This window comes from Sesamum indicum, linkage group LG8 (assembly GCF_026168435.1).
Source record: "Sesamum indicum cultivar Baizhima isolate 11 linkage group LG8, ASM2616843v1, whole genome shotgun sequence".
Lineage (NCBI taxonomy): Eukaryota > Viridiplantae > Streptophyta > Magnoliopsida > Lamiales > Pedaliaceae > Sesamum > Sesamum indicum.
Window position 1 is genome coordinate 29,845,307 of NC_142664.1, and position 13,142 is coordinate 29,858,448.

At 35.0% G+C, this 13,142-nt stretch overlaps 3 protein-coding genes across 4 annotated transcripts; 2 read left to right on the forward strand and 1 right to left on the reverse strand.

Moving 5' to 3' along the window:
* Nucleotides 1-762: 762 nt before the first annotated feature.
* LOC105169499 (Plant basic secretory protein (BSP) family protein) lies at nucleotides 763-1,911 on the forward strand. Its single transcript, XM_011089898.3, has 2 exons — nucleotides 763-1,120; nucleotides 1,457-1,911. The coding sequence occupies exons 1-2, from the start codon at nucleotides 816-818 to the stop codon at nucleotides 1,833-1,835; spliced, it is 684 nt and encodes a 227-aa protein (XP_011088200.1). The 5' UTR covers nucleotides 763-815; the 3' UTR covers nucleotides 1,836-1,911.
* A 2,069-nt stretch (nucleotides 1,912-3,980) lies between these two features.
* LOC105169500 (lipase 1) lies at nucleotides 3,981-8,425 on the forward strand. Of its 2 annotated transcripts, XM_011089900.3 has the most exons (9): nucleotides 3,983-4,279; nucleotides 4,568-4,675; nucleotides 5,302-5,442; nucleotides 6,097-6,207; nucleotides 6,293-6,436; nucleotides 6,510-6,550; nucleotides 6,635-6,711; nucleotides 7,588-7,683; nucleotides 7,906-8,425. In XM_011089900.3, exons 1-9 carry the CDS (start codon nucleotides 4,097-4,099, stop codon nucleotides 8,226-8,228), a joined length of 1,224 nt encoding a protein of 407 aa, XP_011088202.1. In that variant the 5' UTR covers nucleotides 3,983-4,096; the 3' UTR covers nucleotides 8,229-8,425. The 2 variants fall into 2 exon arrangements, with proteins under 2 accessions (XP_011088203.1, XP_011088202.1); XM_011089901.3 differs by lacking the exon at nucleotides 6,510-6,550 and having other exon boundaries at nucleotides 3,981-4,279; nucleotides 6,293-6,474.
* Nucleotides 8,426-9,030: 605 nt separating this feature from the next.
* LOC105169501 (gallate 1-beta-glucosyltransferase) lies at nucleotides 9,031-10,742 on the reverse strand. The gene has a single exon (XM_011089902.3). It carries the CDS (start codon nucleotides 10,670-10,672, stop codon nucleotides 9,197-9,199), a length of 1,476 nt encoding a protein of 491 aa, XP_011088204.1. The 5' UTR covers nucleotides 10,673-10,742; the 3' UTR covers nucleotides 9,031-9,196.
* Between the last annotated feature and the right edge of the window lie 2,400 nt (nucleotides 10,743-13,142).

Below are 13,142 nucleotides of genomic sequence, written 5' to 3' on the forward strand. Positions count from 1 at the left end.
AGTTGATTCAAAACTATCGTTATATTCTTTTAAGAAAAAAAATTCAAAGAAAATTATATATGAAATTTTTTTATCTGGACCTGATTTGGCAAATCAATCCAATTACAGAGCAAGTGTAATACAATTGCTTTATGATTAGTCACTTTTCATAAATTGTACACCAATTACATTACAAGTGCAAATATAATTGGTTCATGTTTGCACGAGTTGAATTCGGGCAAGAATTTCCAGACTATATATATATATATATATATATATGTAATTGATTCAAAAATATAAATATATTGCACATTGAATGTAATAACAATATGTTAAGGTTAATTTAGGACTATCCATATATTTTTAAGGAAACATTGAATGCTTTTGTTTTGTGCTGTTTTTGTAAGTTTTTTCTTTTTATTGATTTTGGAAAATGAATACATTTTGAGGAGTGTATATCAATTATTTAAAAATATTAAAAATGAACTAAAACGTGTTTCATATCAATTTTTATTGTGTATAATTAACAATACATGTAATAATTGATAAATAATTCTTATTAAATTCTACAAATCAAATTATGCATTTCAAATATACATTAAATCATTTTAAAAATACATGAAAACCCCAAACATAAGTAATATTGTTTTCATAATTGCATATGATTAATTTTTAAAGCGAAGGACGACTTTCCTCGTGCTGTCCCCCGTTGAATTGGTCAAGCAATAAGCTTCTAACATCAAATCATCCCCATGGCCGACGCCCTATATAAATATGCAAGAAAATGCAATTCCAAGCAAACAACAACTAAAGACGAATTCAGTCTTTGTCATAAAATGGCAATCTTAGTGTTTGTTATGCTTTCTGCCTTGGCAATATTATCAGCCATGGAAGGCAGCTCCGCCGTCGAGTACAGCGTCACTAACACCGCTGCCAACACTCCCCTTGGTGCCCGGTTCGACACCGACATCGGCGCCCAGTACACCCGCGAAGCCATGAACGCAGCCACGACCTTCATATGGGGGATCTTCCAGCAGAACAACCCCTCCGACAGGAAAAGCGTTGAGAGAGTTAGCCTGTTCATTGATGACATGGATGGTGTTGCCTATGCTAGCAATAACGAAATCCATGTCAGTGCCAGGTATGTACTCCTTCCATCTCTACAATTTTTCACCTTTTTTTTTTTTTTTTAAATATAATGAGTTCGAATTTTATAAAAAATTTAGAACCCATTTCTTTATATAAGAATATAAACTAGTGATAATCATTTTAATTTTTTTTTACTAGTGGTGATAGTTTAATAATACATAGTTCAGTGAAAACTTAAATTTATTTTTTAATTTATTGAAAAAATTATAATGACGAAGTTGAATAATATTTCAACAATAATTACAATCCAGCCCTATAAGCTAGCTAGCTAGCTTTATAATTATTTTTCAAAGTACGTACAGCCAAAATTCCCAACAACTACGTCCAGGTACATTCAAGGTTACACCGGCGACGTGAAAACGGAGTTCACCGGAGTCCTGTACCACGAAATGACGCACATCTGGCAGTGGAACGGCAACGGGCAAACGCCGGGGGGCCTGATTGAGGGAATAGCAGACTTTGTTCGGTTGAAGGCAGGCTACGCGCCGAGCCACTGGGTGAAGGCAGGGCAGGGAGACCGGTGGGATCAAGGCTACGACGTAACAGCCAGGTTCCTGGATTACTGCGACGGGCTGAGGAGTGGGACATTCGTGGCTGAGCTCAACAAGAAGATGAGGGACGGGTATAGCGACGGGTTCTTCCAAGAGTTGCTTGGGAAGTCCGTGAACGAACTGTGGACGGATTACAAAGCTAAATATAGCAATTAAATAAATATTTGTGTAAATTAAAAAATTAAAATAAAAGGATGAATAATAACACTATGCTCATAAATTACTCTTTTAAGTAATCCTCTATTTCATTTTTCTATTTAATTTTCTATTGCTTCTGTAGATGATTGTCATATGGTTGTGTTTGGAAAATACTTGACTAGGTCCAATAACAAATGACGTCTTAATTCTCATAGTTAGATGATATTCTCTTGCCAAAAATACAAAATTTGTATTTACAACAATTACAAAATATTAAATATGTTATAATGTTTTAAAAGCTACATTCACGTATTCATTAATATTTTCACTAATAATGATACTAAATTACTTAAATATATTTTTAATAATAATACGCGATACTGAAAGAAATATAATAATATAAAATAATTATTATTTTTTTAGTATAATCAATATTTTTCTAATACATAATTAATTATGAGATAAAAAAATATAATAATTATAGTTGATGTGATATTTTTTTAAATTTGTTTAAAATGCATTTTCTAAAGTTAAATAATAATTTTTACAAAATAATTATCTCCACTAGTTCACTAAGATAACTGTATATTACCACTCCACGAAATGTACTACCTCTCTTGGCGTTATTTTTTAGTTCACTAAATTAACTCTCTCAAGAGTTAGTGAACTAGTACAAGAGTTAATTTTTTCAATTAGAAACTAATTACAATTTTATAAAATAATAATCTTCACTAAAACTTTAAAATTCATTATTATATATGATAAAAATAATAATTCTTACCACTAAATAAATATAATTAGTGATAATAATAAAATTTTGAATAATTATTTTTTTATCGATAATTTTCTATTTTGTTGTAGTGACAAAAAATAATATGTATCTCCTAATATTTTCTATCTCTTGACATAGATTTTTATTTTTTTCTAATTTTTTGTTTGGATCAACTTTTTTAATTTTTTCTCTCTTGTCCCATAATTTCTACAACATATTTTTTCTCAATTAAGATTATCCACATGAAAATTATCCAGAGAAACAATAGGAGATGAAATAGAAGATCCTATGGCTCTTTTAAGTACCTTTCTCTAATAATTCCTTTTCATCTCATTTTGCTGTTCATTTTTTTCTTATAAAATGTATGGACAATAAAATAGAATAAGAAAATAAAGGAACAAAAAATGGTATGCTTTCAATGACATTCTTTCATAAAAAGAAAATGAAGCAAAAAAAAAAATCATTAAAAAAATATAACTTATTTGTTTATTCAATTCTTGGACATGATCGACTAGAATTAAAGTAAATATGTGGGGATAATAACTTATTAAATTTAATATTCACTAAATTTAAAAATCAGAAATTTTTCTAGAATTACATTCTTATTTTATTCACGTTTCATTAACCAAAAACATCTTATATATAAAAAATAAATCATGGCTATCATATCTATGCTCTTGTATATTATGTGATGAGAGCGTAATAGATACACATACTCATTTATTATTTTGATGTCGTTATGCCAGAAGATGCCTGACAGCGATTCGACGAATTGTTTGGTTTGAATGCCCTAATAGAGAATGGCCACGGGACGTTGAGTGGACTGCAAGGAAATGGAGAGAAAAACATATCATTAACTTGGCTTATCGTGCACTCCTTGCTGCTTGCATTTACCACATTTGGAGAGAACGAAACTTGAGACGCTTTGAGCATACGGAGCGACCACCGAGCATTATAGCCACTATCATTGTGGAAGATATTAGACAAAGGATTATCAATGTTAATTTATTTCATTCTGTTAGTTCATGTGCGTTATATAGATTATAGCGTATCCCTTGGCATGTCGAGGAAGAAACTATCAGTTGAGTATTGTACGATCTTGTTTAATAATAAAACTTATATTTACCAAAAAAAAAAAAAAATAAAGCAAAAAAAAATTAAATGCAAGACAAATATTTATGAAAGTTCAAAAATATAAAGCTTCATTAATTTGGGCCCACCTAAACTGAAGTGGATCGAAGCCCAACTCGAAACCCAGGAAAACATTTCGTAATTCGAACAATAAAAATGGGCCGATAATCACAATATTAAAAGGTACGGCCCAATTGTGGGGATATTCTCTCCGTCCTCTACCTGTATCGCGTTTATTGCAAGCGCCGACGCTGCGAGTAACCTAATTTGCTAACCCACAAGTCACAACGAGACAAATGGAACAGATAATTTACTAGATCATCCGAACACACTCCAACTGTTTGGACTGGTCGTTGCAGGATATTCTCGCGCTCTGATGGAATTCTCGGCGACGGTGATTGCCGTTACGGGGTTCCTTGTTATCTCGTTCCTTCTATCTACCGCCGTCGGTTCCACCGAAGACTTCATTGCCGTGTCCAACCTCCGGCGCAAGTCGCCTACAGCCAGTCTTTGCGCTTCCGTCATCGAGCCTTCTGGATTCCCCTGCTCCGAACACATTGTAATGGCCCTCTTCAGATATTTCAGCAATTCACTGTCAAAGTTTAATTGACATTGGATGCTGCGTATTTCCTTCATTATAGCTTGATATAAGCTTGGAAATTCATAGTTAGGAAGAACTTGTTTAATCCACGAATTCGAAAAACCTACTATTTTGTCTCGTGATTTCGGTATCTACCTGCATCAATAGTGTTCAGTAGGGATCATCCTCTATTTAGGTTTGTTCTAGACCGTTTCTTTGTTGAAGTGTTAGCTAATAAAGTAGTGTGTATGTGACCAATTTTTGTAGACTCACACCAAAGATGGATACGTGTTGGGCCTTCAACGAGTTTCCTCTTCTTCTGGTGCTGTTCAGCCAAGGGGCCCTCCGGTTTTGCTAATTCATGGGCTTTTTATGGTAAAATATTTCCCAATTTTTTGGTTAGTGTGGATAGAACATGCCTATACATGGAGACTATATGTACATGGGTTCTCCATCTTTTCATTGTTTTTCGTTTTCCATGACATGTTAGACTTAACTATATTGTTGAACCTAACTCATGTAGTGCGTTTATTGGCAGAGGAGGTGTATTTATGCTTTAGAATATCAAGAAGGTCCGAAGGGGAACTATATTAGTGATTTTATTTTTCCAATGAACATGAATGTAATGGTATTTTGAGCACAGATATAGTCACTCTGCTCTTCACTTTCTATTTCTGGATCATAAATTTGTAGTAGAACCACTAAATTCCATGACGATGAAGCACCTCTTTCTTGGAAATGATAAGAGTTCATTAGTTCTCCTCGAATTGAAAATAGCTGCTCCTTATCCTCTTTTGTTCTGGGGTAGGTTATTCATGTTCATTTCACTTGGAATGATTGCTTTTTCTATTTGTTGCAAGCCATGCTACTCCTGCACTGAGATGTTATGGAAAACTGACAATGTTGTATTTAATTGTTCATGAAATTGTGAACCATTAAGTGAGTTTTATTTTCTGACCTTTCCTTTCTATACTCATTTGCACATCTAATAATGAAAACAGGCAGGCGATGCATGGTTCATGGATTCGCCAAATCAATCACTTGGCTTTATCCTTGCTGACCATGGTTTTGATGTTTGGGTTGGTAATGTGCGTGGGACTCGATGGAGCCATGGCCATGTGTCTCTCTCGGAGAAAGATAAGGTGAACATTTATTCCTTTAGTTTTTAAGTTTTCAATGACCAAAAGATGGTAACAACAAAATCTAGTTGGTTGTGGTCCTTCATTGAAGCTTGGATTTTCATTGTCATGCCGTGGTTTAAGTCCCCTCTCGCTTTCTCTTGCTTTTTGATAATACAAGATTTCAAGTGTTATATCCATGGTTTTGGACCCATAAAATGATCAATCTACTTTCCTAGTTATTTTTTTTAAAGTTAGCTGATGGGAGCTTCACCGCACAAGCCCACGCTCTAACTTCCATAATGATATGCGATATTCATTTCGTCTGTTTGTACCCGGGGTGGTCTATGAATCAAAGTATGAACAAGTGAACATGTTAAGTAGTTTCTTTATCCCAGATATTTTTTGAACATATCCTGGGGATTGGTGTTCGAGAGTGCAAAGCTTGATTAAATTTGTTCAACGTGTGACACTGTGAGTTTGACATCTTTAGTTGTTCGTACGTCTTAAAGCCTGCAAACTGTTATCTGTTATGTCTAAAGGACTTTTATCATTTAATGAGAAATTACCATGCAAAGATATTGTTCTATTGCATGTGGTTCTATTCTTTACACTCAAGCCTTTCAGTTATCATTGAAATTGGAAATGACATCTACTTTTTCTTTGCCTTTGCTTCAGAAATTCTGGGATTGGAGCTGGCAAGAGCTGGCTCTTTATGATCTGGGTGAAATGATCCGTTACATATATTCAGTTACAAACTCCAAAGTATTTGTTGTTGGACATTCACAGGTCTTCAATCCCATGATAGGTCAAAATTTTCATGTAATAGATGTTCTGTTGAATGCTTATATGTGCTTCTTTTGCACTTTGACAGGGAACAATTATGTCTCTTGCTGCCTTCACCCAACCAGATTTAGTAAAAATGGTTGAAGCTGCTGCACTTCTTTGTCCTATATCATATTTGGGACACATCACTGCTCAATTTGTTCTTAGATTAGTCAAATTGCATCTTGACGAGGTCTGTGCAGCGCTTTTTCTAGATTTTCCTGATTGGAGGTACCTCTATACTGAAAACAATTTTTTGTTTCTAGGTAATTCTTGCAATGGGCATTCACGAACTCAATTTCAAAAGGTTTCACAGCACCTTTATATTGTCAATCCATTACCTATTTTTAGCTCTTCTCTAATCTTCCATTTGTTCATCTTATATTTTCAGTAACTTGGGCACTCGCATCATGGATATAATGTGTGATGGACACGTGGAGTGTGGTGACTTGCTTACATCTATTACAGGTTCTCAAATTTAATTAATTTTTCTTCAGGTTCTGGTTCGTTCCTCTAGGATGCAGGTGCTGTTTGTTAGGTGAGAATGATTGGAAGAAGTGAAGATGAAGTCCAACTAGTGTTTCACAGAAGTTCTATGTTTGTTGGATAGATAGTATACTGATGGTGAATCTAGTAATCAAACGGGTCTGGTTGTGGAATACAGTCACAAAGAGGTCTTTACCATTTAAAATGTGAGGGGGAAAGAATGATGGTCCTGATAGATGCTTTGAGGTGTGCAGAAAAGCTTAGTTTAATTTCCCACGACCCTGTTCCAAATAATTTGTTAACACCACGACCAGGTTACTTATATGCAAACCATGAAAGGGTTAAAGTGATGCAATGGAAAGATCTAGGAGACACTTGGCAGCAAAGCATAGTTTCAGTAAAATGGATTTTACCATATAAGTATGCCCATTCTACTGCATTTTGACAAATCTTTTCTGGCCCTGTTTATTAGGTCTCAAGGTTTTTCTTTGTATCAGGTAGTCCTTAGTATTAGGAGGTGTGTCTTGTTCGCCGTTCCTCTAAAGTCTGAAAGTAACAACTATTTTATCAGCAAATACCAATTCCTTTTGGTAGCTTAATGAGAAATTAAGATTGGTTCCTGAAAGAATACGTACTTTTATGGGTCAATATGAAATTTCATCTTAAAAGGGGTAGGAGGTGTGGATTTAAACCCGCATGTCCTCAACCTCCACTGACAAGTATTAATGCTGGGTCCTGGTCGTTGATTTTTTATGTGCCCAATAAATGCTTTTTTTTACTGTTCTGAAGTGAGATGTGAATTGCCCTGTACACTGCTTAAAATGTTTTGGTACTTGATGAATCTGTTCTAATTTGCAGGCAAGAATTGCTGCTTCAACAACTCTCGAATTGATTCCTATCTCGAATTTGAGCCCCACCCAACATCCTCCAAGAACTTGCATCATCTCTTCCAGAGTATGCTCTTTCTGCTCCTTATATGTTTTTGCGAATTGTTGCTCCAAAACCAATTGCAACTTGTAGCCTTCCTATTCTCAAATTGATGAAACACTAAAAGAGTGTTTAGGCACTTGGTTCTAATGTTTGTAACGTTCTGGTGCATGAATGCACATGCCATATATGACGTCTCTTTTAGTTTGTATTTCCTACAGCGATGTTCTAAATAACTGTGTTTGTCAGTGATCCGCAAAGGTACATTTGCAATGTATGACTACGGAATGTGGAAAAACATGAGGTATTACAGCCAATTAGAGCCACCAGTGTTTGAACTCAGCTCCATTCCCAGTTCGTTGCCAATATGGATGGGTTATGGAGGCAATGATGCATTAGCAGATGTTTCTGATGTGAAACATACTCTCAAGGAATTGCCATCGAAGCCAAATTTGCTTTATCTTGATAATTACGGTCATATAGATTTCCTTCTGAGTGTAAAATCGAAGGAAGATGTTTATGACAGTATGCTTGCATTTTTCAGCTCCCTGGGAAGATCTAGCAGCTATTGACTGCTTATGTACATGCTCCCACCCCGTGTTGTCTTGTACATTTACAGCGTCACCTCTCCTTTCTTGTATTGTATATACATATTTGTAACTGTAACTAATTCGAATCAGGAGTCGCGCACACTAGTAGTGTGTGAGTGTTCATATGTTTTTCAAGAACATACAAATAAACTTCTTGCATGATGTTCAGAATTCTTTAATTCTAGAGACATCCTTAAAACATCGTAAATAACATAAAAATGCACTCGAAGATCAATATGAGTATTCAAGAGAAGAGTTTAGGCAATGTTTGGTTTTGCTTTGGTTCCTTGGGCCGAATATTTCTTTGAGAGGAGTTCGACGGAACATTTGGAAATGTGATGTATGTTTGCAGAAAATTCTGTGAGGGGTCACAGGAGATATATCCATATTACTACATTTTTTTTAATCAAAAAGATAATGTCACTTATGTTAGATATGATTTGGGAGGTCTCAGTTCTTTATTCTATTTTGGGCTAGTTTTTTTTTTACTAACTTATTTTTGTACACATCACTGGTCATTGTAGAGTTGTAATTAATTAATTTTTTATATATAAATTTTTAATTATAATAATTAATTGTAGCAAAAAATTATATTTTGTGTTGCTAATCAAACAAACCCTTTTCCAACTCGAATGAGATTATCCTACAAGCAATCACGACCTTAATTTATAAAGAAAGGTGTGATTTGATATTTGCAAAATGTTAATGAACAAAAAAATCAAATGCTAATATTGGAGATATATATATATATATATATATAAATGTTAGGTAGTATAAAAGAAAATAGATAAAGTTTTATTCATTATATTCAAAATGATTAAATTCAGTGACAAGTGGCAATACATTCATTTCAGAGGCAGATAGTGACCACCAACAGTAGAAAACAATCACACCTGCAAATACATAGAAATATAGTTGAACTAAATTTCAATCAACTTAGAAGGACAATTTCATGATTTTGTCGCTACCAGTCTGGCAACCTCATCGACAAAATCGCACATGTTCTTATACGAGGAACCACCCTCCACCACCGCCGCTGCCGCCGCTTTCTTCCACTTGACCGCATTCTGCTTCATCTCCGCTGCCTCGGGGCCGCTAGTCGCTGCCCTGAAACACTTCTCCACCTCTTCCCGAGGTACAATCCTCACCTCAGCTTCACCCCTACACAGCCTAATCCCAACCTTGAAAACATCAACCATGAACTTGGCATTTGTAACCTGGTCTCCCCACTGAGGAAAAGCGACCACCGGGACGCCGCTCGCCAGTGCCTCCATTGTCGAGTTCCAGCCGCAGTGCGTCACGAAACAGGCGGTGGAGGGGTGTTCCAGCACCTTCTCTTGTGGGCTCCACTCCACTATCTTCCCCCTATCACCAACTTTCTCCAAAAACCCTCCCGGTAAAACATGCGTCTCCGCTTTCAGTTCCTTCGCCGGCGGCCTCACAACCCATAGAAACGACACTTCGGAGCTCAGAAGCCCGTGGGCGATCTCGTCCACTTGCTCTTGCTTCAAATATACAATACTGCCAAACGAAATGTACACCACCGAATGTGGGGGTTTCGAGTCCAGCCACTCCAAACAGCTATCTGGTGCATAAAAATCAGCACGAATCGCATTTGAATCTGGAGGAGTGGTATCATTGTTGCTCTTGAGTTCGTTGCAGAGTGGGCCTATAGTCTTGATTGGGCGACCGATTTTGGACATGTATTCGATGGTTTCATGCTCCAGTTCTTGAAACGTGTCCATTAATATGCAACATGGCTTGGACAAGTTCTTGAACTGACCCAAAATAGCCCTCCGCAAGAAAGGGTAGGGGGTGCTAGGGTGCAAGAAACTAGGAATTTCATCGTGCTTCAACAAAGGCACGTGAGGTAACTGGACATCAATTTCTGGTTCTTCCTCACTAGGAAAAGGCACGAGTCTGTTGAAATAATGATAATAAGCAGAGAAACAAGTACAAGACTGGACCCAAAGCATTGCACTTGGGATTCCAAGACTCTCAGCAACGTCAGAAACCCATGGAATGAAGGGGTTATTGATTAAGCATGAAACGGGTCGGCCCTTTTCTGCCTGTCGCTGAATCATCTGGGGGAGTATCTCTCGACCCACCCGCTCCAACTGGGCGATGTAGGAGTCAATGTCGTCCCGGTTAGGGTGGTTGAAGTCCCAGCCGTCATCAAAGAACTCGAACCGTATCATGCCGCGGCCACATGGGGTGGGCTCGTCGTCGGTAATTGCATTGGCTTTCTTGATGGATACGCCAGCGAGTTCAGGGGTAGCAATGGAGATAAACATGCCGAAATTGGCTAGCCGCTTGCCCAACCGGAGAAGTGGAGTTATGTGACCTTGCCCTGGAAAAGAAACCATGAAAATATGCATGTTTTTCACAGTTGCATGATTGGGCTCATGATGAGACAAACTGCCCATGTTTTTACGTATTTCTGCGTGTGTTTGTGTGCTATGACTGCTATTGCTTGAGCGGAGGCCAATGTATATATGGCGTGGATATAAATAGACGGAAGATGATTGCAAGCAGGGAAGCCGTTGAAGCACGTGGTTTGGGGGTCTGGTGGGCGATGCACTCGGATCGAATTTAATGTGATTCAACTTTTTTATTAATATAAAAATAATAACAATCCCTATAAAAACAGCAATATATTAGCAACATAAATTAAATGCAAGTAATATTAAAATTGTATAATTATTTTATCAAATTGCCAATTTTTTTGTGTCGGAAAAATGATTATTATAGTTCGAATAATGTTAATATTTGGGTCAAAATTGTTACTAACAATTAATTATTAGTTACAAGAAAAATGTACACAATATTTTCATTATAAATTATTAGAGAAATATATATAATGAAAATGCAGTGTCACAATATTTTTTAAAAAGTAATGATAATTATGTAAAATAATTTAATATTTTAATAGGTATATATAATTTTTAAAAATAAAAATAATTTATACAAATAAATCACATATTATTATCTATTCATGTCTGTGATTGGTCAATTCGACATCAGTTTATGTGCTGTAGTTTGAGATGATAATGCGATCACATTTCCAGAAAACAGTAACGTTGAGTACTGACCAAAGATCTTATATCCAATAACTTTGAAGTTTGCATCCGTCTAACAAATAAGTTTATACATTAGTCAAAATTCACTGAATTTATTGATATTAATAATAATAAAAAAAACACTGAATGAAAGTTAATATTTACACTTGATTGACTTATTACCGATTTATTGCAGGTCAAATAAATTTTTTTCTTATTAAACTACCATTATAATGATGTTGATGTACCTCATCCCATACATTAATGTGTGAAAATATATAATAATAATTTTTATAAAAAGATTTATTTGACAGCAATAAATCAGTAATAAGTCAATTAGTGTTGGATCGATATGGACTTTTATTTGATTTTTTTTTGTATATAAAAAGTCAATTAGTGATTTCACTAACTGGGTGATTCATTGTTTGACGAAAGCAAATTAAATTCAGAGATATTAGATGCAATTTTTCAAATTACATAGAATTTATATATATATAATTACACCAAATCTTGTGGGAGGAAAGTGTAATAATATCCAATAGGTATATGTAACTTCTTAAGTTATTATTCTCACATAAGGTTGAAATTAAGTTAAAATTTAATACAGTAACAGATAGAGGGCCTCAATCATTTGCACGCTATGCACCTACTATGTGCGGACGTGTTCAATTCTTCAAGCTGGCCTTACCACGTGATAACCATTTTTCTTAAAAAAATAAAAATAAAATGCAGTAATGGGATAGCATTAATTAGTGTCTTAATTTTCACACCAATTAATTAATCAATAATTATATGTTGTAAATAAATATTAGAAGGATTCGAGTCGATCACAATCACTTGAGAGTCATGTGGTTGCCAAAAAATTAATTACGTAATTTGCACGATATATGCACTACTATGTCATTTGGTTGACTTCACGTGTCATTGTCCAATCTGCCCTCACAACTTGATCGGAAAATAAACAAAACAAAGAAAAACACAAAGGGCCATTGTTATTGGTTTGACCGATTAAATTAGATTGAAAAATCAATAGAATCAAACTATATTGATATATGCATATATATATATATATATATATATATATAATATTAATACACATTTAAATTCTCTTCTTCTCCCTCGTCTCTCTGGTTCTTTCCTCTCTTGTTTCCAATGCTTATGGAAACCCATAATCGCCTGACCTCTTTCTCCCTCCGTCTTCAATGTTCTATCTACATATATTGGTTCTCCATGATTTTTGACATAGATTAAAAAAAAAAAGAAAACCAAAATTTTCTTTCCTTTCTTTGTGAATAAAGTACTTCATGAGATTAATTTTTCTAGAGTGGAAATAATCACAATAACACCAAGGGCTTTTCGATTTGTTTCAATATATTTTTACTGAAATGAAAATAACTACAAATTTTTACATCATTTTATAGTAAAATCCACCGATCTTAATTTAATAAATGTCACTTTAGCATCCTTTTTTTTTAAGGCAAAAAGAAATTAGATTCCGTTTATATCATAAGCACATCCTGTACAAAAGGGAAGTACACTGTTGTATAGAGCACTGAGATTCCATCACTTACAAGCAAATAAAGGGTCAAAAACCCGGACAATTATCATATACAAAATGCTCAGATGCACGCTGTGCTGCATATTTAGCCCGACAATGACATCATATTTCTTTTTATTGTTTCAATTTCAAATCTTTTCAACTACTCTTTTTGGTATTTCATTCATCACTATAAAAATTAAGGGGTTAAATCCATTTTGACTCCCTGTGATATAACAAAATATCAAAAATCCCCTTATGAAATTTTTAATATCAAAAGTCACCCCTATGTTACCAATA